At 37.9% G+C, this 23,524-nt stretch overlaps 3 protein-coding genes across 3 annotated transcripts in view; 2 read left to right on the top strand and 1 right to left on the bottom strand.

Moving 5' to 3' along the window:
* LOC110061010 (polycystin family receptor for egg jelly-like) overlaps positions 1-23,524 on the top strand; it is a 353,714-nt gene that overhangs the window by 106,008 nt on the left and 224,182 nt on the right. Inside the window, exon 7 of the mRNA XM_089291705.1 lies at positions 5,032-5,037. Within this exon, the coding sequence (XP_089147831.1) occupies positions 5,032-5,037 (6 nt within the window). The remainder of the gene's footprint in view (positions 1-5,031; positions 5,038-23,524) is intronic.
* LOC110043208 (uncharacterized) lies at positions 317-8,799 on the bottom strand. Its single transcript, XM_020748646.2, has 6 exons — positions 8,205-8,799; positions 4,747-4,790; positions 2,987-3,265; positions 2,363-2,471; positions 2,105-2,242; positions 317-1,033 (listed from the first exon to the last, which is right to left on the bottom strand). Exons 1-6 carry the CDS (start codon positions 8,415-8,417, stop codon positions 893-895), a joined length of 924 nt encoding a protein of 307 aa, XP_020604305.2. The 5' UTR covers positions 8,418-8,799; the 3' UTR covers positions 317-892.
* Positions 11,193-22,788, top strand: LOC110043222 (ribosomal protein S6 kinase-like 1). The gene is made up of 16 exons (XM_020748663.2): positions 11,193-11,374; positions 12,049-12,084; positions 13,101-13,221; positions 13,722-13,837; positions 14,141-14,327; positions 14,630-15,526; positions 16,100-16,221; positions 16,843-16,947; positions 17,062-17,109; positions 17,482-17,568; positions 17,962-18,623; positions 19,605-19,732; positions 20,362-20,444; positions 21,316-21,411; positions 21,650-21,680; positions 22,209-22,788. Exons 1-16 carry the CDS (start codon positions 11,279-11,281, stop codon positions 22,295-22,297), a joined length of 2,904 nt encoding a protein of 967 aa, XP_020604322.1. The 5' UTR covers positions 11,193-11,278; the 3' UTR covers positions 22,298-22,788.

Genomic DNA, 23,524 nt, shown 5'->3' with positions numbered 1-23,524 from the left:
TAATGATGATGATGATGATTGGTTCATTGGATTATCTGCGTCCTTTGTGATTGGCTAGAGCGGTTAATCTGGTTTTGGTTTTACATTTAGTTGAAAACCACTCTAAACAAATTTATCCCAAGTGAGAGGTCGGTAATCGTAGAGCATTGAAACTTCCTCTCTCATCTATGCGCTATGCTCGATTGTAACAATAAATGGTTACTTTTTCATTGTCTGGTGCGCGTGTAGAAGAGTTCTATTCAGCACCTTGTACATCCCTTCCTAAAAAAACTCTTTATTTCGGGAAAAGGGACAGAAAAGAGCAGCTGTGCACGAGTCGAGTTTCTGAATCTTTATTATTTCTTTGTTGATGAATTCTTGTTTACAATTTCCCTTTTGTCTTAAGTAAGTTTAATTAAGTTACAACAAACTTTCGAAAACATCTGGGCATTTGGAAGCAAGTTTCGAACGTCGACACCAAAAACATGAGACTGGGAACGAGGAAGCATTTTTAAGTCAGCTTGACGGTGCCACGAAGATACATAGTGCTGTTTAGTAACTTCGCTGGCCAAAACTGTGGGTTAAAGGTCTTAGACCAATCTTGTTCCCAGACGTCACTAGTCTTTCGTTCAGCACCAAGATCTCTGGGCGAGATCGGAAGGCGAGCAAGCATTAGTCACAGCGGTTGCTCTTTCTCTACGAATGTTCAGATACCGTTTTTTATTTGGACGCATGCGCATCAGAAACCAGGATTCTCTGAGGTTTGCCTAGAGCTAGCGTGCTAAGGGAGTTCGATCACCGACGCCCAAAACCGCGGGGGCTCTGGAGACGAGATTGTTGACATACTCCTAGCCTTTCGAAACCGGTCTTAACACGCCAAACAAAGAAATACAGCTTCCTTTAGGTTTTGATGTTAAAACGTCCAAAACTGAGATTTCTCTGAGCTGTCACAAAGTCTAATGATAAGTTTCCTGGTAACAGCGCCAAAATCAAGGCATTTACTCTCACTTTGACCATCATCCAACATCACAACGCCATCAACTTGTTTCCATTTCTAAAATTAGAGACAGTTACATACAACATGTCAGTGTTTTATTCCATGTTAATAACATCTTGATCCTTTTGCTTGCACTTCAGTTTCTTAACGTTTGCATAGAGTTAGCTAACTATAGAACTATACAATCTTGTGCTTGCACTTATGCTGTCATTGCTAGTGAACACCAGGCTTTAGATAAAACAAAAGATGGCAAACCCTCCCAGTGTTCTCAACAGACATTTGAGAGGATGAGAAAGATCAGTGAAAAGACATAAGCTGCAGGCAAGTGTTGGTACTTTCTCAATTTTTTCACCCTCCCATTCTACAGTTCTTTGATTAGTGATCACACCTTTGTGGTGTTAACTTTGTTGTGACAAAAAATACTCTGCTTTTTTTAAAACGTAAATTATCATGTTATCATGCTGACTACTTGCTCAACTGCTAAACTCCACCTTGATCTCGCAGTTGGTTATATTTCACAGAATGGCCTATTGTGTGGCCAATTGTGTTCATAATGTTAAGACTGACTTGGAAATCACTCCACCAATATCAGCGAGTCTAAAACGCAGGTCACGGGTCATTGTTTTACCAATACTGGAACAACCCTAACCCCTTCCTAATGCTAACCTTAGGCCTACATACTACACTAAGACAATGTTTAAGCTTAAGGTTAGTATTAGTAAAGCATTAAGGCTGTTTCAGTATTGGTAAAAACAATAACAACCTGTGACCCATGACCCGTGCTTCAGACCCGCCACCCCAACATTACTGAATTGTATGTTTCAGGAAACATCCATAGTCCCCATTCCAAAGTAAGGTCATTGAAAATTCAGCTGAAGAGGAGGGCCTTCATAAACCAACATATTTAACGGAAAGCACATTTAAAGCTAAGCTAGCCCTGGAATTTCAAAAGGGGTGGATGAGTGGTTGAAACAAAAAAACTATCCATGGGAAGGGTACGGAGTTTTTGTGAACAATACACCTTGGGTGCAAGAGAAGGAGAAGTTTCAGAGGGAGCACAGCTACATTACATAAGTCGTGCTCCTAGCAAAAGAGTTCAGATTAGAACTTACAGTGGACACTTCTCACCTGTTGGCTGTCACTGTCATTGCAAGTTGCTGTTCTGACCAGACTTCCCTCTGAAGCATTAACGGCCCATAAGCACATGCTGATGACTTTGTTTTCGATTAGACCACCAGACAAATTTGAATCCCTGAAGCCCCAAGCCTATTGAAGAGATGCCGGAGACATTGAATACACCTTGGAACTTTTTTCAGCTGAATTAGTCAAATAACAAACATTTTCTATTGTAAAAAAAAATGTCTGTGAAAGGAATGTACAGTTCACCTGATTTCCACCTTCGCCATGGCATTCATATAACTCCACGTCCTTGCCTATTGGTTGTTCCATTGAATCAATGCACATTCCATTAGCTCTTGACTTCACCTCATTTTTTCTATTTAGATAAAAAAGGTAACTGATCTGTAATTAAACCACATTTAAAAATCACCATTTCCTCTCATTGTAGGCATGCAATGTGTACAGAGAATTACTAGCCTGTTCCTGGTGAAAATCATTCACTGATCTTCAATAACCCTTGAGGATCTTCATGAGGAACTTAATATCAATTGAAAACAGATTTTGAAAAATAGTTTTTAGAGACTGATTCTTAGTTTTAAGAACAACTCCAAGTAATTAACCTCTTTTCCTAAGAAGCCTATTAAGTTTATCACAAGAAGGAAATACTCAAGAGAGAGGAAAAGAAAAAAGGTCATATGCAATATGGAATGTGACATGAGATCAAGGGCAAGTACATGTAGAAATTTCCATTCCTGATACTGCAGAGTGTTGTGTATGATTTTGCAAAGAATTTATTTGACAGTGGTGCCAATGTAATGTAACCAATGCAGCAAGCATGCATTTATTTGTTAAGGGTTTGAAGATAAAATCACTCAATCTCTTATCTAGTACCTTGGTGGCACACTTGGCATTACAGGTGTTTCATCCTTTGTTTCATTCTCTTGAAGTGCACTCCATGTCACTACATCTTCTATTGTTTCCTCTCCAACAGTGGGGACCATTCCTCCATTTAAAGCATGCAGAGCTTCCATGGCCCTGTGACGTCGTTCTGAAAATTCCTTTGCTAAGCCATCAACCTTTTGATCTAAACTTGAAAAAGTCAAGTTGATGGTTTCATGGAGAGTCCTTACCACATCATTTGCAGAATTCTTGTCTTCATTCACTTTGGAACTAAAGACAAAATAGAAAGCTGGTTAGAGTTATGTGCTGTGTTTCTATCAAGTTTAAGTATAAATCTGCTAGTGTTCTATCACAAATGTTGTTCTCTGATTGGCTACACTACTTAGTAACTATCCTGTGATAAATAGTGAGCAGCGTAGCAGTGTGCACTTGTTAACAAAATGATGGCCGCTTTTTATGTTTTTGAGGTACCTGTGAGGATTTAGATAAAGTTTTGAATGACTAGTAGATTTATCCTAAAACAATATATTGTTCACTCTCGATTTCTATGCATGACAGTTGACTTGGGCTGCACCCTCATCAACTATCATGTGATAGAAATCTAGAGCTCATAATCTAATTGTTCAATAGAAACATGAGAGGAAGTTTGGGAACACCAGAAATGCTGTGGGAACATGAGCCAACAGGCGCATGTATCCACAGTTTTTTCAAGTTCTCCTAATCTTTCACGAGTGTTTCTACAGTGTCTGTAACTCTATAGAAACACAGAGAATATGTCAATGATACTAAATGCTACAACTATTACAAAACTCGAAATGAAAACGCAGCGACTAAACATACTGTTTTTTAGTCTGAACTCTGCGACTGCTGAATGACAACTACGTAACTGACATGACCGATTCGAATATTAATTAGAACAGACTTGAATTCAAGCATGCAGTGTTTTGTTTGGACCGCGTTAGTGTTAATGAAAAAGCATTTGCCAGAATAACACGTTTTCTACTTCTATTCAAAAACAATGTGACGAACAAAAAGAAAACAACTTCTCTACTTTGATCATCAAAATGCAAAATTTAATTATATTTGTACGCACCATCGCTACGTCAACAGCTTGTGCTAGTTCTGCGTTTCTATCGAGTTTTACTATAAATCTACTAGTTAATGTTCTATCACAGTTGCTGTTCACTGATTGGCTATGCTACTCACTATCTATTCTGTTGTAGATAGTGAGCAGCCCAGCAGTGTGCACTTGTCAACAAACTGGCCGCTGTTTCTTTGCGTTTTCGAAGTGTCTGTGAAGAGGATTTAGATAAAGTTTTGAATGACTAGTAGATTTATACTAAAACGATTAGCATATTTGCTCTTGATTTCTAAGAAATCTCAAGCTCATAATCTAATTCTTTGGTAAATAGAAATACAACTCTTAGTGTATGCTTTCTTTCAGGGTGTTTTCTATTATTATTGTTGGGAGAACTAGACTTCTTTAAGACCACTGTTTTATTAAGGTCTGACAGTAACAGTTGTTTTCTTAATCGTCACACACATGCAATACAGGCGCTCAAGACACAATGTTCAGGTTTGATGTCTGAATCCACAAGGTTCTTGCAGAATCCAGGAGATATTAAAAGAAGCTACAGAATAGTAAACTTAACATGTCAAGATACGGGGAATTCTCTAGACCTTCAATATCAAACTTATTTATAAGATTAAGTTGCTTAAAATAGAACTTTTCATTCATATTACTTTAATACCTTAAATTATCAATTTGTTCTTGGAAGGAACTTAGTGCTTCCAACTAAAATAAAAACAAAAGCAATTATTAAAACAACATACATTTCTGAGCTTACTTAGCCGGCTGGTTAAAAAAGTTTGTCTTCATGAACCTTTCCCTGTAGTTAGTTACCAGGCCTGCCCAGCACTAAATAACTTGAAGAGTAAGTTCTGAGCATTGAGTCATAATTATATAAACAATGGCCTCTATTTGGAGTGGAAATATGCTCAGATATTTGTCAGCGGACATTATCTGTTCTGAGAAGCGAACAGTTGCTCAAGGAAAACTGTGAGCTTTGAGGAACAGATATTGTCCAAGGACAAATATCCGAGCATATTTTCGCCCCAAATGGAGACTATTGCGTTTATTATTATTATTCAAATCTTTTTTGCAATGCGAGCAGTTTTGAAAATTGAGATATTCTCCAGTTTTAGCTGGGAAATATTCAGTCACATGATGTGTTTAGACCAATCGGGCATGAGCAAAAATATTTGATGGATTATAAGATGCTATATTTACTTCTCCTCCCAGATGGTACCAGGGTGCAAAGAAAACTAATGCACTAGTCTGAAAGTCATTGTCATCAGCCCTACAAAATTACATCTCTTACGGTACTTATCTGTAATTTGAATTTCCTTGAAAGTTTGGACCTTGTGTACTTAAGATATCAGTCGGCTGAGTATTGGCTGACATGATTATTGACTACTGGTCGATAATTTTATTGACTTGGTGGATATGTAAACTGAGTGTCAGTCACCATGTGACTGAACCTGCTTGACCATCAGTTGCCATCTTTTTCTTTCATTTTCCGAACATTTTCCCAAGGGGGACTGGTGAAGGTTGAGTCTATGAGTATAAAGGGCTAGAATGCTATGGGAGGTGGGAGAAGTCAGGACAGGAAGCCTTATTCCCCAGGTACAGGGAATTAGGAGAAAAAAGAAAAAAAATGCAACATGGGGTTACCTTTTGTGACAGAAAAAGGACACTACCCGTAAAGGGTATGGGAAGCGAAAAGATCAGGAGCCAGTTGTTCAAAGGGTGGATAACTTTATCTACAGGTAAATTGCTACAGACTCATTTTTGTTAACAGTTTAGATGATAATGTAGTGATTTTTGCAACTTTTGAATTCTAAATATTGGATGTAGTAAGTGTTGTATCTTGTTTTTATTATTGTAATTAGCTTTTTTACCTTAATTAGGATAGATGCAAAAATTGGAGCGATTTACAATAACAGGCCACTTATTAACACATCTCTCTAAAAGTTTGAAATTTTCCTTTGCTTTTAACCTGCTGTAAGTGATCACTTGACAGATAATGGAGTGAATAATGGATAATAAGGTGTTGTAACATTATTGTATTCCTGGCTAGTACAAGAAATGGAAATTTCTTAATGGGAAGAATCAGATTTTTTTCTCGAAGTTGACTGCATTGGCATTGGCGCATGGGTTAAGCCTTGGCAGTTACCATATTCTAATGAAGAAAAATCTTGACCCATTATGGTCTGAGCTTTCCGTAAACGACCACCTCCCATAAGCGACCACCCAGGCTTGACATTTTGGGTAGTCGCTTATGGGAGGTTTGACTGTGGAAACAAAAGGAACCATTCAAATTCAGTGAGATGCAAATGAGTGGCCCAGCATTCTACAATCTAGCCCAGAAATTCATGAATGCTTTTCTTCTATACACTGTCCATGTAAATGTTAACCTTTGATAAAGCTTTTACTAACTAACTTCCTCACTTCATTACTCTAGAATATTCATCGTAGCTACAATCCGGATGGGAATAAAATGAAGAATAAAACCAACCTCCCACAGTATCATTGTGCGCCAAACTTGTACGTGGTAAAACTGTTAGCGCCATTTTGTCCAGTGAAAACCTGTACTGAGCGGACACCCTTGGGACCCTCACTAGTGTATGCTTAATGCAGCGTGTTCGCCCTAAGCAGGCTCTAACATATTGTGCAATAATAGTTAACTATTAACCCTTTTGTAACTCAGTGTAACACAGTGTACGATCAAAGACTGCTCATAGCACAATGTTCAGTCAGTCAATGCATCAATCTGGAATAATCTACTTAGCTTTGAAACAATATCGATGAACAACGTTAAAGGAGTCTGAGCTGAGCTTTTAGAAGTAGAAAGCCCTCGAAGTGTCCGCTTATTGCAGGTTTTGTGCAACAAAATGGCTTAAAATTGATGTCCATGTCCACTTAATAGAGGTGTCTGCTTAACAGAGGTGTCCGCTGAATGCAGGTTTATTTTACAGTAAATGTAGGAGGAAAATTTTGGAACTCACGCTGGATGTCTGCTTAATATTGGGTCCGCTTAATACAGGTTTCACCATAATCATAGGAAATGACCAGGGTTGTATCCTCCTCACTTCGCTGAAGCCTTACAATTAAATATGAGTGGAAATACTTCTGACCTATTTATGTTTTTTTCATTATTTTCTAAACTGCTTTGTCGATTTTTTGCTTCCGGACTTAACTTAAATTAAGAGGTTATATGTCGTATGTCAAGCATTTAATACAGGGAGTAAAAGAAAGCTGTCTTGTCAACTGTTATTTATGACGCTGTGGCTACACATCTGGCAGCCGGACAGGTTTCTTAAAATACTCCATGTCTGGCAATGAGACTTAGTGAGAATTAGTGAGACGTAAAATGAACGTTATGACAGGCGACCCAAGAGGAATCGAACCCACGTCGCCGGCCTGGCAAGCGATACTGATGACCACTGTGCCACCTCAACCAGCAGGCAACATTTGGAATTTTTTAAGTGTTTATAGAGTTACCCTTAGCATTATTGAAAGCTAACCGTAAACAGGCTAAGTGGAGAGCTATTTAGGCTAACCAGAGTGCTATTCAGGCTAACCGGAGTGCTTTTTAGGCTAACCGGAGTGCTTTTTAGGCTAACCAGAGTGCTTTCTAGGCTAACCGGAGTGCTCTTTAGGTTAACTGGAGTGCTATTCAAATGTTTTGACTGTCGGTTATTTTACAATAGTCTATGTTATAAATCCCGATATACCGGGTGCCGGGCTCACCAAAATAAGTATTCAGCCATATAGACCCTTTTCATAAATGGCTGCCAATTTAAAATTCTTTTGTATGTATTCAAATTAGCCTCACTAAACTTGTTTGGGAGTAAAAATTCTTTTGAATTATCGACTCAAGAACGAGGTTAGTCAGGCTAATTTTAATACTTACAAAAGAATTTACAGTTGGCAGCCATTTATGAAAAGGGTCTATAAACAAGGATTTGACATTATTAACTGAAATTTTTAAAAAATAATTTTGACTGCCGGACATAGAGACACAGCGTATTTATGAAGAGGCGTGTAGTGTATATAAAGCTGCTGCAAGTATAACAAGCCTTGTACACATAATTTAACTTAGAGAAAGTACAAAGAGGACACATAAAAATAAGTAAACTTTGATACCTGTAGTATCGATGACTCCTCTCTCCTCCGCAAAAACAATTTCCCTGACAAAAAGAAAATAGCAAACCAGGCAGCAACACATAGGTAAAGCAGCAATTTCTTAAATTGCATGTGTCCGGAACAAAAGTTTACTGTCGACCTTGAAGAGGCCATCCTCACTTTGTGCTGGTCCAGAGCTACAGTAAGCTTATTGTTTGCCACGTAGCACACCATACAAGCTTGTTGACTCAAACAAACGTCGTTTCTACCGGCGTTGATTTAGCTGCTTGGCCATAAAATTTCATTAGGACCCATTAGCTACAATGTTGAAGCTGCTAAGGATCGCAATTTGTAGCCCTATGAACATAATCTAACACGTTTCCAAGTGAGTCGCTAGTGAGTAAGTTTCGGAAATTGAAAATTGCTGAAAGCATCAGACATCACCATGGTCACTTCTACTTCGCGGCGTAATTTGTGCAGTCATCCCCGCTGAAAAAAACACATCACAAACACGAAATCACTTATAAAAAGAGTCAAGATAGCACTCAAACTAACGACAAAACTCAGGCATTGAGGAAAACAAAATCGTCTTTCTATTCTCGTCCCCATTCCCCAGAGTTCATCATCTCTTATCACCTAACCACGAGACTGCAAATCTATCGGTCAGCGGGAGATGACAATGAATTGTGCGACGAAGTGACCACAATCTCAATGAATGACAATGAGATGACAATGACAATGACAATGAGATGACAACGAATCGAATATTAGGGATTATTACTAATCAACGCTTATCATGGAACCCACACATAGACTACGTTGTATCCAAGGCCAACAGAGTGCTTGGCTAATACAATGCAGCAACAACAACAACTGAATCTATCTTGCTCGCGCTCTTTTTTCGGGTGCAGACCCGATTGGAAACATCAACCAAAAGTCCTTTCTTCGGTTCATGCGAGTAGGGTTTGCTTTGATGTAGACTACGTTCTTTCGCTTAATCCATCCTGCGTGACGCGTGAGAAAACCGCGAGAAAAAATGGCCGCGCGAATTCCTGGGGGGCGAGAAGCGCGTGTCGTCCCCAGGATTTCACGCGGCCAAATTTTCCTCGCGGTTTATTTACGGTCTCCCTCGACGGACTAAGCGGAAGAGGGACTACTAGTAGTCTACTTTGATGCAACACTTCAACTTTTAAAATGATAAAGATTTTGAAAAAGGCAGGCAAAAGGGCAGACAAAAGGCAGACAAAGTAACATGAATAAAAATATACATTTGTATAAGCAGACATGCAGACATTGTAGCTTCCGTAAGCTGGTCTTTAATATCAACGTACCCAAGGGGGTACAATAAAACGTACAATTCCAAAGAACCGTGTAAGGCACTTTGAAGAACTGTTTTGGTAATACGGTCCACACTGCAAAAACAAAAACTCGCTGCCTTCCAAAACGTCCCACGTGCGATACCCTGGGGAAATGTCACGTGACACTACAAACCCGGATGTGACAAACCGGATGTGACAAACGGTAGCCACAGACATCGCTTTCCATTCGAATGTGATCTCCACTAAATGTGGCACATAGCCTGTGAGTGTATTACAAAGATCCGCCCCCAGAAGTAATAGGCAGAAATTTCTTAAACACTCTTGTTCTTTGGCCATTTCAATTTAACAAGAAATAAAATGCAAACAGCGGCAACAAACATAACACATGAACTACGCATGGTTTGGAACAACAATCTAAAATTTTCTTGACGTTTCGCATACTACAGCACGCATCTTCAGAGGTGGCGGTTACAAAAAAACGAAAGATTTAAAACTTAAAAACACAAAGCGACGCGAGGTCTTAGCTAGTGAACAATGGGATTTACATTGTAAAATCAAAGAAACATTGTTTATACGAGACTTAAAACCAACACTTAATGACAATGCTAGCAGTGAAAAGCTGTCACTTTATTAGCTATCACCATTTGTTTTCGTTATTGTTTAGTTAGTTACCAGTACCTCGCTTTGTATTTTTAAGTTTTAAATCTTTCGTTTTTTTGTAACCGCCACTTCTGAAGATGCGTGCTGTAGCATGCGAAACGTCAAGAAAATTTTAGATTTTTGTTCCAAACCATGCGTAGTTCATGTGTTGTGTTTGTTGCCGCTGTTTGCATTTTATTTCTTGAGAAATTTCTTAGTATTCTTAGTGATACTTAGGCTAACCGGAGTGCAAACTTTCAATGTAATAATTAACAATTATTCCTCGTGCGCTTGTTGGAAATGAGATGGTAGATAGCCAACGAGGCACGTTGCACCGAGTTGGCTATAAACATCTCATATCCAACAAGCGCGAGTGGAATAATTGTTTTATTGAAAACGCCCCCCAAATATAGAAAACTAGACTAAAATAAAAATAAAAGTGCCCCATTGTGGAGAATGGTATGATGGCTCATATTAACTTGATGGTTAAGCCAATGATAACTCTCGAATTGTATTATCCAATGATCTAGTTTTTAATAATTAACAATTATGCACGAGCGCGAGTTGGCTATAATCATCTCATATCCAACAAGCGAGAGTGGAACAATTATTTTATTAAAAGCGCCCGAAGAATAAAGAAAATAAAAACGCCCCAAAAAATCACGCGTACGTTTACCATATTTGTAGAGCATGGTATGATGGTCCCTAACCTACGATGGCTAAGTCAGTGAAAACTCTCGAACTGCATTATCCAATGATCCAGTTTTTTTAAAGGAGATGATAATAGCCAAGTTGGCTATCCAGTATCTACCATCTTATATCCCACGCGCGCCCGTGGAATAATTGTTAAATAACCCTGTTTACGTTTAGCAGTCGATAATGGAAATAACACGATACTTACTTTAAAAAGTATGTAGCCTGCGGTCTGCATTGTCCGCATTTCACCCAGAGTCTTCGTTTTACTCCGGTGTGACCGAATTGGATTATGGGGAATGCATGGGGATGATTTTCTATTATAGTGATGCTGAGATCTGGTAACTAGCTTGATTTTCAAGATGGCGGAAGCTGTTGGCGGAGTAGTTACTTCAATCAAATGGTGTTTTCTCTTGACATGATATCCGTAAACGGTCTCTTGGAATGGCGCAAATGGATGATCATTGGGTCCGACTATTCAATGTATCGGACCCGAGACGAGCTTATGCCGGTCACACTTTGTATAAAGTCACTTCCAAGGTAACGAAAGACAACCATTTTTCCAAGCGCATAAAAGCTAAAAAACTGTAGCTTTATGTGGCATAACGCTCTGGAAGCTTCTTAGATTCCCAAACCATTTCAAAGTCTTAAAATAGCAAAGAATTTCGATATTGCTGCAAACGTTTTTCTTTACATTGTCGCTCATTGAGGCTTTGTTCCTGTTGTTCCGAATGCAATGTTTCGGAACCGGTCAGGTTAAGAACTTATCATCGTGTTTTCGTTCAGTTGATCTTATTGTTGTTAGTTTCTTTTTTTTGTCTTTGTTTTTTTTTGCTTTTTTGTTTTTGTTTTTTTGCTCTTTTATTTTTTATTTATTTATTTTTTAGTTTCTTAGCAACCTGATTTATCCAGTCGTAAAGACAAATATCTCAAAATATTTTTTAGTTACTTTGTAGACTATCTATATCATCATACATGTAATCACAGCCACCAGCATGTTCAGCACATACTAGTGTAAGCTTTTGTATACAGACGTTTTCCTTACTTTTTAAGGGACATGCACACATTAGGAGAAACATCTGTCAAATGTAACACAGTTAATGAAAATATATTTGTGTCAATACATGGTATAAAGTTCCTTTGTAAGTGAATGTGATGTAAATAAAAACGTTGCGTTATGATCTTTCATGAAACTTTCACCATTTTCTTTTTAGGTTTTTCAGAAGGAGTTTCCTGAAGGGGCAACTGAGGTGGTTGTTGTTCATTTTTTTAAAAATGCTGTAATCCATTGGTTTAGCAGAGCCATTTGAATTATAACCTTGGTGCTTAACTGCAATTTCTATTGCATAGAGGGGTTTTCAATAGAGTGTCATAAAACCAAAACCAAACCAATTACCAACATGTACCAATGAGACTGCTCAGCCAATTTCAAACCGTAGTAAAACCAAAACCAAAGTAATTGCTGGATTACTTTTCTCACTCAATTGAAATCCACTCTAAAGTGACTAGGAGTATAATTATTGTACTGCTACTTCATCTTCTTGTCTCCTCATGTCACATAAGTCTGTTTTGTTGTTAACCCCTCCTTCCCTGTTCCACACTACTACTTCAGGCATATTATGACTTAGCCATCCTTCCTTGTTCCTGTCTTTCTTGAGAGCCCTCCTCTACTGTACCTGTAAGGTAAAGGTTTCAGTAGCATGACTCGACTAGCTTGGAGTATTTCTACTATCCCCTCCCCCTGGATGGGATGCCAGTCCATCGCAGCGTTACCCTCCAGCAGCAAGTTGGCTATTACACCTGGGTGGAGAAAGCAATGTCCTTGGCCAGGGTTCGAACCCAGACAGTTTGATCTGGAGCCAAGTGCACTAACTATGAGGCTACCACACCTCCACAATCTCTACATGTACATATACCTTTATTAATACTGCTCAGCAATTAACAGTCGAAGGAGAGATCTAAATTTAGTGGTCTTTGGCCTCTTGCTTTTCTCAACCTTGGTGATCTAGCCATACTTCTTATAGTTGCTTAATATGACAGAAACTGAACATACAGCTGTAGTGCTAGTTCTGTACTGGTGAGCCATCTGCTTGGTTCTCTGATACTGAGGATGGTGACTGGCTTTACATGTACTTTCCTTTATCCTATGGCTTGTAACTAATTGGCTTTGTCAAAGACATAATGACCCTTACTATACACACACGTTCAATGAACTCCCATAACATATAAAAGTCATATTCTTATGGGTAATTTCTGTTGTTTACAGATAGCCGTGTGGAGACGTTTCAGTGATTTTAAGAAGCTGCACCAAGAGCTTTCAAAGATCTATGTCCAGAAACATGCCAAGCAAGAAGAGTTTCCAGCATTTCCAAAGGCAAAGTTTTTCGGTATGTCACTGTATTAGAAATTGTTCTTGAAAACATGCATGTCCTTTATCAAAAGTGTCTGGTCGTTCTAGGACCAACGGCACTAATTAGGAACACAGATAAAATACAATTATATTATTAACAATTATTTCAAAAATTAAACCTTAAAAAATATCAGAACTTACAGTGTTTTCTTTAAAACTACTTAAACAATTATAGCTACATGTATTAGCTAGGTGCATGGTCATGGTTGGCAGAGGTTTCACGTGTGGTTTACTGAGCTATTTAAGCTGGCCAAATGAGAAAAAGAACTACCACAGAGTTAAGCATGAAGGCTGCATTACACATTTTCTCTAGCTGTCAAAAAGTGTCTGGGCCAAATGAGGGAACATGATTGAGACATAAAGAGAGTTGACTCTCTGCAGGTCTGACCTTTGTTTGGTCTGGCCTGGACTGCATTTCAGGGTTTGTAAAAAAAGCAAGGTTTGAAAATTCTTTTTACTGATCCAATACGATTGCAGGCCGCTTTGAAGAGTCAGTAATTGAAGAGAGAAGAAAAGCAGCTTTGGAACTTTTGACATTTGCTGGAAGCATCCCAGATCTGTTTACAAGTCAACCATTTGTTAAGTTCTTTGAGGTATATATTTACTCATTGCCAAATTTCGAAACACTTGCATAATGCATGGCAAGTAAGTTAAAACTATTTGGCTTTTACAGTGGAAGAATCTAGGTAAATAATCAAAATGGTCATCAAAGTTTTTAATGGAGATATTTCCGCCTAGCTTAACACTTGCATTAAATTCTGCTGGGGTTTTTATTGCATGTTTTAAAAACGCATTGATTCATGCTTATGTTCACTTTGCCTTTGGCGAATAATTGTTAGATATAAGGGTTAATTTTGTGTGTGCACAATTTATTTACTTGTGTTCATAATTTTCAGGGGGGATTCCCTGATAGCCCAGTTTGCAGTGATGATGTCAGAAGCAGAGAAGGCAGTTCATCTGACACAGAAGGAGAAAGCCTTAGAGGACGTTCTACTGTCAAAGAATTGGATGCAAGTATTGGAAATAATGTTGAAAATGACAGGCAGTCACCATCGCTTTCCTGTACTGCAAGCAGAGAGAATGGTAAGGTTTGGTTATGCTTACGAGCAGCAATCTTGAAACAATAAACTTTTCCTTGTATTTGTTTATATGAGTTTGGTATTAAAACATTATTTGCAGTACTTAGCTTTCAGTGTAATTATGCACAGGGACTCATTTTGGGTTTTGTGACAGATCCAAACTAATTTTGTTGTCTATTGATGCACCTTTGACTACCCTAAAAATGCTGTTTGAGTTCATACATGTACATAGATGTATTGCTTGATGTAAGTTTGATGTAATTATTGCCTTATAACCATTCATTCAACCCTTCCTTTATTTTTCAGGTGATAATCTTGAAGATTCATCTACCCTTGGGGGTGTGTGGCTCTATAAGCAGCCTTCTCTGACTGAAGGTCTCGACAACCTCAGCTCGGATGAGGATGAAAATGATGAACGTGAAACAGTGCCACCAGCTGGGTGTGAAAGTGGGGGAACTGATTTAACCAGGCACTCAAATGGAGAGGCTGCTGAAGACAATGAAGATGAGCATAATGATGATGTTTTTACACAGGATCCTGAGGAAAGTCTAGATAATGAGCTGGACATATCTGAGAAGGACGATCACTCAAGTGCTGAACCTCCTAATTGGCTTGTCCGAGCAATTTCAATTTGCAGTGAAGGAGAGGACTTAGAAATTCTTGCATCGGAAGCTGACACTGATGAGCTTAGCTTTCCTCAAGCATTTTCTGAGTATGATGTGTCAAAGCAAGAAGGAGATGAATCTTCCCCCTTCCCCTGTATGGATTCTGCAGATGATCTTTCTTTGCACCAAAATAGAGTAGACACTTTTGAAGCTTCCACTGAAAGTTCAGCTTCAGTTGGTTATGGACATGATGAAAATCAGTGGACTGAAAAAAGTCTTGAAAAGACATCAGAGTCGAAAAATTTTGTCGAGAAAACAGAATCTGCTGAGGCCTCCCCACTAAAGGACTCAAGTTCAGCTGGTACAATGGAAGATAAACAGTCATTCACAAGTTCAAGTGACTCGGTAAAGGGAGTAACACGTCAGAGAACTATCTCTGATCTAGCAAATATCTACATTGATCCTAAAGAGAGCGACTATTTGTATGCCGCAGGACACACAATACACAAGGCATTAGATTGTGAAGTAAATGGCAAATATGGAGAGGCATTCAGCTTGTATAAGACTTGTGTTGGTCTGCTTCTGAGTGGTGTACAAGGTACTCATGTGTGTGACATACAGTGTGATACATTCATTATTGGTGTAGTTTAACTCCTTGAGTGCCAAACCATTGTGTATGCCGTGTTTCGCACCATTTACACTGAAAATAGGTGTCTAGTAAACAACTTCAACTGCCACGAGCTTTTTCACTTAAACTATAGACATGTGTGCATTTTTCAAAAGGTCATAAAAGTTTCTTATCAATGAGTTTGATTTTGCTGAGGTTGACGTAATTTGATATCCATATAATGTCACAGCAATGGGAAATTAGCAGTCTCTCAAAAAGCCTCCTATGAATCTCAGGTGCCGATAAAAGTTGTTTCTGATGTGCCGGGAGATTTTGACTTACCCAGTGCGTCATATAGGCACCTGAAGGGCAAATATCATGACGTACTCATATACATTGTAACAGCTTACTATGAACCTGTAACTCTAATCCCTGATTCACTGATACATGTAGGTTGATTGCATTGTTCCAGCTTTGTGATTTTTAACCACTCAGAGACTGAATCGCTTTGATAAATGGCTTATTTTTCCTTGAATAAATTGTTGAGTGAGTTTTGTTTTTTAGGGGAAAAGGATGTAAAGAGACGAGAGGCAGTGAGACGAAAGACAGCTCAGTATCTGTTGAAAGCTGAAGCTCTTTACAACACATACCTTGTTGCAAGTGAGTCTCCAGAGAAATCGGAGCAGGTAAGTGGACTGCTGATTCTGCTCAAAAATTGTTAAGTAAGAAATTGATAGCAGGTGATGAGGTACATGTAGTTGTTCAGTTGAACAAGAGACCAAAGTCACCAATACAAAGGAAGAACCATATTTAATTGAACAATTCAATTCAATGTATAATACAAAGAAATTATGTTGGCACCTGACCTTACAAGTGTTCAAAACAAACAGGAAATTGATCTAAACAAAACTTGCAAACCAACTTTAAAAGTTACTTCTTGACTGCCTCCGTAATTGATGTACATTGTGGCAAACGGTAGGTTAAAACCTCAGCAAATAACTGGTTAGTGTAATAACTGGCTAGCAATAACTGGGAGCAAACAGACCTGACAACTGGTTAGCTTGGTTGTTTCCATACAACTGGCAACTCTTGGACTTACGGAACTTTAAATTAAACGTATTACACAATAAGCATCATTGTGATATATAAATTCAAATACAGCACGTACTCAATGTTGAACATAAACAGCGCGCGTGCCAAACTTGAAAAATGAGATAAGCTGAATGTTTATCAGCGAAACAGTAGTAACACCCTTTGTTCCACTTGGAACTTTAAAGCTTTATCTTGTCATTTGTGACTGATTGTAGGACTCTTCTCCATCGCATACAAGTGACCTATGCAAATCAGATGAGCTGCAAAAATTCAAGGAGCTCGCACTTGCAGACTTGAAAGTTATGGGGATTGTTGGCAAGGTTTGTCTGTTGATGTACGGTATTCGTTCAAATCAATATATGTATAGTACTAATTTACTTATAACATATACTGGACACAAAATCTAATTTATTTATTTTTGTTTGGATTTATAGGTGATACTGGTCGAGAATATTCACAATGGGGAAACTTTTGTCATCAAGGTTTGTAATTGTTCATTGGGATCTCAAGGAAGAATCACCTAGTAAACGTTTTAGCCACCCACCCTCGCCCCCCCCCCCCCCCCTGGCAGAAAGACAACAGCTCAACAACTCACAGCAACTGCATGTAGAACATCATCAAATATTTATAAGTTTTATTATGAAATCAACATTAATTTAAGATTAGAAAAATCAATTTAAAGGTCATTTTGAGGAAAAATTGCATTCTTCCTGTCATTTTTATCCATAAGTTTCTCCTTGAGGGTTGTTTGCATTTCTACAATTCTTTGATTGAAACATTTTTGTGCTTCTCTCTAATATTGTATTAATTTGCTTTCACTTTTTCTTACATGCATTGACTTAATATTCTCTCAGGCTCTCTGCAAATCAGGACCAACACGAACACAGCAGAACTCTCAAGGAAGCGAACGTCGAAGAAGGAAATCTGTGAGACGTCTTTATGTAAGTGCAATTTACTTAGATACATCACTGAATATGGATGAGTAAATGTCAGAGGGTGCAAAGTATACTGAACTCATAGGTTATGGCTATATACAATTTAATACTCCTCAGTGCTAAAAATCAATGCAGTCATGTGTTTAATTGCTTAGTGAACTTAATGTGAAGGGGTGGGGAAGGACAAAATAAAGAAAAGTAAGAGGTGTTTCAAAAATACAATAATTATTTCAATGTAGAGGGTTGTAGTATGTACATGTATAAACTGGCACTTACTATGCCTGTGATGAGAATACTGTAGTACACTTGTATCCTCTATCATGCATGTACCCTGTAATACATATTCTGCGCAGCCAGCTTTAGTCAAAATACAATAAAGTACATGTACTTTCTTTGCAGGGCAAATATCCAAACATCGTGCGACTTTACAAGTACTTTGAAACTGCAACTGCAATATACCTTTTGCTGGAGTATGCTAGAGGAGGGAGACTGTGGGATCATACATCTTGTTACCAGCGAAACAAGGAGTCTCATGACTACCTCATAAGAGATGCTAACGGAAAAAACTCTGAGCTGAAGAATTCTGCTTCTGATGCAAGTGTGACTCAGACTAAAAATATTGATACAAAAAATGATCGCCCCACACCTCAAGTTGCGGCAATACCTTTAGATGGAGAGGATGTATCCAATAATCTAGCTTTTGGATCCAGAACTAACAATTCTGCAACAGTGCAAGACAGTGAGCTTGACACTAAAGTTTCAGCTGCAGCTGCTGTGGATTGGGAGAATTACACTGAAGGCCTCAGAACTCCAATTAATGGTAACAATAATAAGCTATCAGAGGGGAACCAAGAGGCTCATAAAATAAACAAAAACTCTGATGATAAATGCAACAGAGAGGCAACTGATGTCCGTCCTGATAACAAGAGCTCACTGTTTGTGAAATTGGATGAGTATTTCTCATCTGCAGCCCAGTGTGTACCGGATGAACACATCAGAGTTTGGGCTGCAGAACTTGTGTTGGCTGTTGCTTACTTGCACACATCAGGAATTATTTGCAGGTAACATCGACTGACAGCTACTACTGAATAAATATTATTGTTAGTAGTATTAATTGAATAAATAGACGATTTGATTGAGGCCTTGAACTATTAAAAATCAAATTGTCTGTTGAATCGTATCTATTTCAAAATTCTCTATTGTGATTGGTTCTCCGCTTGCCTATTTGTCATGTAATTGGTGCATGATCATGTGGGTTTCCAATTACAGGTATCCAATTTGAACTTTTTGTAATTGGATATCTGTAATTGGATACCCATGTGATTTGCACTTCAATTGTACGTGCTTTAATTGCTTCCTTCACAGTGTTTCCCACAGTTTTGAAAACTTATGAGAAGCACTATGTACAGACATCTTTGCTCAAAAAAAGTTCTCAAGAGACAAGTTTAATTCCGAAATTTGTTATTAGGTACTAACAGTTATTTCGTAATTGGACTTCGTGTTGCACAATTCAGGGAGTAATTGCGCTCGAAACTTCAAATTGGCCTCGCACTTTGTGCTCGTCTGATTTTGAAATTACTTGCACAATTACTCCCTAAATTGTACTCCACTTAGTCCAATTCAGGCTTTAAGCCAGAAATTGAAAAGTCGCCGTCCAAAGTGTGCTATGGGGCCTGCTCAAATGAGCAATTTATAAGGCAACATATGAAAACTAAAACAATTATCTTTAGAAAGTGGCCATCCACGGGATGCCTGGACACCCATCTGGCTAAAAGCCTGGTCAATTTACCATTACTAATCACCCAACATGCTGCTGAAGGACAACTTCAAATGGTTAATAATATTTATTGAAATGCACTACTTATGGATTGGTATCTGCTGTCATTAACTCTCTTGGTTCCAATACAATTTGGTTTGCTGCAAAGTTATTAAGCATCTGGTATACACTGTATATTAATTAAGTTCCAAAGTTGACAGTACAAGGTTTGTTTGATTCATCTGTAGTGATTATTGATTATCAGAACTCCATTTTATTGTCACAGAGATTTGCATCCTGAAAATGTGCTTCTGGATGAAGAGGGCCATATCCTTCTCACATATTTTGGTTCATGGGAAGAAACAGAACATATTCCAGATGAGGAGGCTATGAATCACTTTTACTGTGCTCCAGGTAACATTTTCAGTTGGTAAATCTGAATAAGGATATGCCTCTGTTGCAATCTAAGTGATGCTTGTTAAGTGTCAACCATTGTTTGATACTTTTATTCATTTCTTATTAGCTTCATTCTTGTTCTTGCCTCCTTGCCCTCCCCTTAATCCTCCATCTCCACCTTGTCCTCTTCCTTCTCCTTGTTCTCATCCTCTTCCTCCACCATCTCCTTTTCCTCCACTTCCTTTTTTTCCTCATCTTCCTTCTCATCAACATCATTATCATCTCATCAACTTTTTGTTTTTTCATTTCTTCCTATTCCTTGTCTTCCTTCCCAATCCTTTTTCTCACTTATCATCTTTCTCCTCTCTGATCTCTCCAAGCCCTTTGCCATCAAATTTTTTCCTGTCGTGGTCTTCCTGTCATCCCTGTTAAGCAACACTACCAGCAGTTGCCGCTGATGAACCATGAGGCTCATTCCATCCGAAGAGCTAGAATGGACTTCAACCTTTAACCTCCCTCACAACCTTCAATTTTGGCTTCAGCTTATGTAGCAAATAAGACTTACATACATTTACGATGTGACCTAGATTTAGTTTTTTACATGCTATTTAATTAACTGCTTTTGGTTGTCCTATATTGTTTTATAGAGATGTGGCAAGTTGATGAAGTAACAACTGCAGCTGATTGGTGGAGTGTTGGAGCTCTACTTTATGAAATAATCACAGGACAGGTGTGATCAAATGTTGCATAATATATACATGTATCTCTAGACTTATGAATGAACTTCTTGATCAGTAATGTCCAGAGAAAAAGCTCTACCTGTATATATCTTTTTGCAAGCACTTCTCCCTGTACACAAAAGGCATCTGAGGTTTGATTCTAAAACTTCTGTGCTGGAATGACATTGTCGTTCCTTGCAAGTAAATTAAAATACATATATCTTATTGGATGTTTTGGTGTGTAGTATCGCTGTATATATTTACGAGTTGTGCCTAATAAGAGATTTATTATCCAGCTGCTATGTCAATAAATTTATCAGTGAAAGAGGTAGAGTGTGACAGTTTTGCATGTGTATGCTGACCTATCCGGCAAACAGGTTTTCTACTGTACAAATAACTGTGCAATATCGCTGTATATTTGTACTGTTATTTGGACGGTATTCACTGCACTTGGATAATAAACCTGTATATTACATAGCCCTGCTGGGATCCATGCACTGGTGTATTTTTAATTATTTGTTCTGGTATGGGTTGAAGGGCTTTTTGGTGTGTCCCTCTCTGGAAATTCCACTTTTGTTTCATATACTTTCCTTTAGTAGTTTTGGCTTTTGAGACACAACCTCCCCACTGGAATTTCCAAATTATAATCCTTCTTAGGGAGGGTATGGATATTTTCTGGAACCACAACTTACAATAAAATAAAATTAAACATGATCAGGTGATTTTCAGAACTTATTTCTGATTGAAAATATGGTTAGTGTTAACTTATCACGTGTTGGATGTTGTTACTATCATTTCATGTTCTCTTACTGTCAGTATATTGGGTACTAAATGTCCATGCAAGATTTGTTGAATTTTTATATTTCTTTGTCAATGTTGTAGGCGCTCTCAACGGCACATCCCTGGGGAATAAAAACTCACACTGAATTACACTTGCCAAATAAAATCTCGCCAGAGGCTAAATCCCTTCTGAGAGAGGTACAGTGTTCTGATTACAAAGTCTTTGAATTAGGAGTGTGTTTTTGTGTTGATACTGTTTATAAAATAATATAACTGAGTAATACTATTTTCTTACTAATCGACTTATGTATTGGCAATTAGCGCAACTTTAGGTGTAGTCAATCAATTTGAGTATTTTTAAATATTAAAATATTATGCAAATTTTTTTGGTGGTATTTCATTATAATCGATTTGTTTCTTACTTCTTTAAATATAGCTTCTGAGAGTGTCACCCTCAGAGAGATTGGGTGAGTTGTTGTCAGTTGGACATTTGTGTTTTTTTTGGCATTGTGCAACCACTCCAATTTCAAAATTAATTTAGATTTCAAATACTTCACATCAATATTAAGTGCCACATGTATTTCTCATATACTACCCAGTTGAATTTTGCTTTAACCCTATTGTCTTTAAGAACCCAGTTGATCTTGAATTTAGTTGATATATAGTTAATAGAGGAAACTGGTCTTGAAACCTGGTGAAGTTGTTTGTTGTATGTTTTTGTTGGCTATTAATTTTTGGGGGTTGGCGTTGCCCAAAACCCAGGGCAAAATTCAAGAGGTGGTTATGCGTGTTTAATATACAACTACATGTGAATAACCATTATAGTCAATGAGCATAAAACAAAAGATGTGCAGAGTCGAGGACCTTCCAACATAAATCTTAGCCTGTTTGTTTGCTTCTTTAATGTTTACTGGGCTTCTTAACCATTCCCTCTATTAACTATAGTTGGTATTATTTTGTCATTTAGCAGTTTCTTGTGTGCTTCTCATTCTTAGGTTCTGGGGTGAATGGTGTGGAGGAAATCAAATCACATCCTTACTTCAGTGGAGTCAACTGGACATGGCTATGCTCGAGAATTAATTAAATCAGAAAATTTAACCAATCTTACCAGTGTATAAAATTAATATGTAATAAAGAACCAAATGTTATAAATTGACCATTTGAATTGAAAAGTGCAAAACATATTTTTTAAAACAATAACTATAAAGACCAATGTAATATGGTACACCTAACCTTCCACTTCTGTCAACTGGTTAATGGTACCTTATTGAAGTCTTTTGAAAACTTGCTGGGCAGGTTCATGTCAGATTAAATGTTTAGGTGGTGAAATGCAGGACGTCAATTTTTTTTGCACCCATGGTTTTATGGAAAATCTATTTGAAGTAGTAAAATTTAGTGTAGTGCTTATAAATAAGTTGAGAGAGCATTTAAAGACTTTTTGAACTTATCTTTTCAATTCAGTGCTTGCTAAACATGACAGGTGGTGAAGACAACAGATTGTATTATGATATCAAAAGCAAGTGTTCACAATGTGAAGTGCCTAATAAAATTTGTTTACTAAAGGTAAAAATGAAAGAGTAGTTCATACAGTATGCGATTCAGTATTTTGATAACAGGGAAGGCCTTCTATCATGCTAAAAATCAATGTTTATTCTTAAGGGCCCAGCGCAGAAGTAACCTTTTTCAATGTTGTCGATTCCCATGTTACGATCTGCTAATATCATTTCAAAACTGTTTCTTAGTCATCAAAGTAGTAGCCCATGTATTGAGGCAAGTGACTGTCTCCTTTCTTTCTCAGTTGGCCTTTTATCTTATATTAAGGGATTACAAGGACTTCTTTAAAATTTGTATCCTACAACGCTAGCATAACTGAAAATGTGCACTACACCCTGACCCATGCCCCCTATCTAGCTACAGCCTTGACTGTCCTGAGACAAGGACGGTCAAAGTTCCATCACATTCCAAAAAACCTAATATGTTTTCCCTACTTTATAACTTCCACACAAATTATTTCTCGAAAAGTAGGTGGCTGAGAATTGAAGTAACCTAGCCAGCGGCCGGCACTTAATGAGAAACCTAATCTACCTTGGTTAACGCAATAAGTCCCCTTGGTAGTGTTACAACAAAAGGGTTTAATGAATAGAAATCTTGTCCTCACCACCCAAAATGAGTAGCCTTTGTCCAGCAGTCAAAGGCAACATTTCAAAATGGCAAAAATAATCATTCTTGCAATGAACCAGTAACCACCAAGAGCTTGGAAGAGACATTAAAAAAGCATGATTGTCAAGAAGATTCCTGTTCTTCACTTGTA

The sequence above is a fragment of the Orbicella faveolata genome, unplaced genomic scaffold (genome assembly GCF_042242905.1).
Source record: "Orbicella faveolata isolate gen_17 unplaced genomic scaffold, um_ofav_v1 contig_24, whole genome shotgun sequence".
Lineage (NCBI taxonomy): Eukaryota > Metazoa > Cnidaria > Anthozoa > Scleractinia > Merulinidae > Orbicella > Orbicella faveolata.
This window is presented reverse-complemented; position numbering and strand designations above follow the sequence as displayed.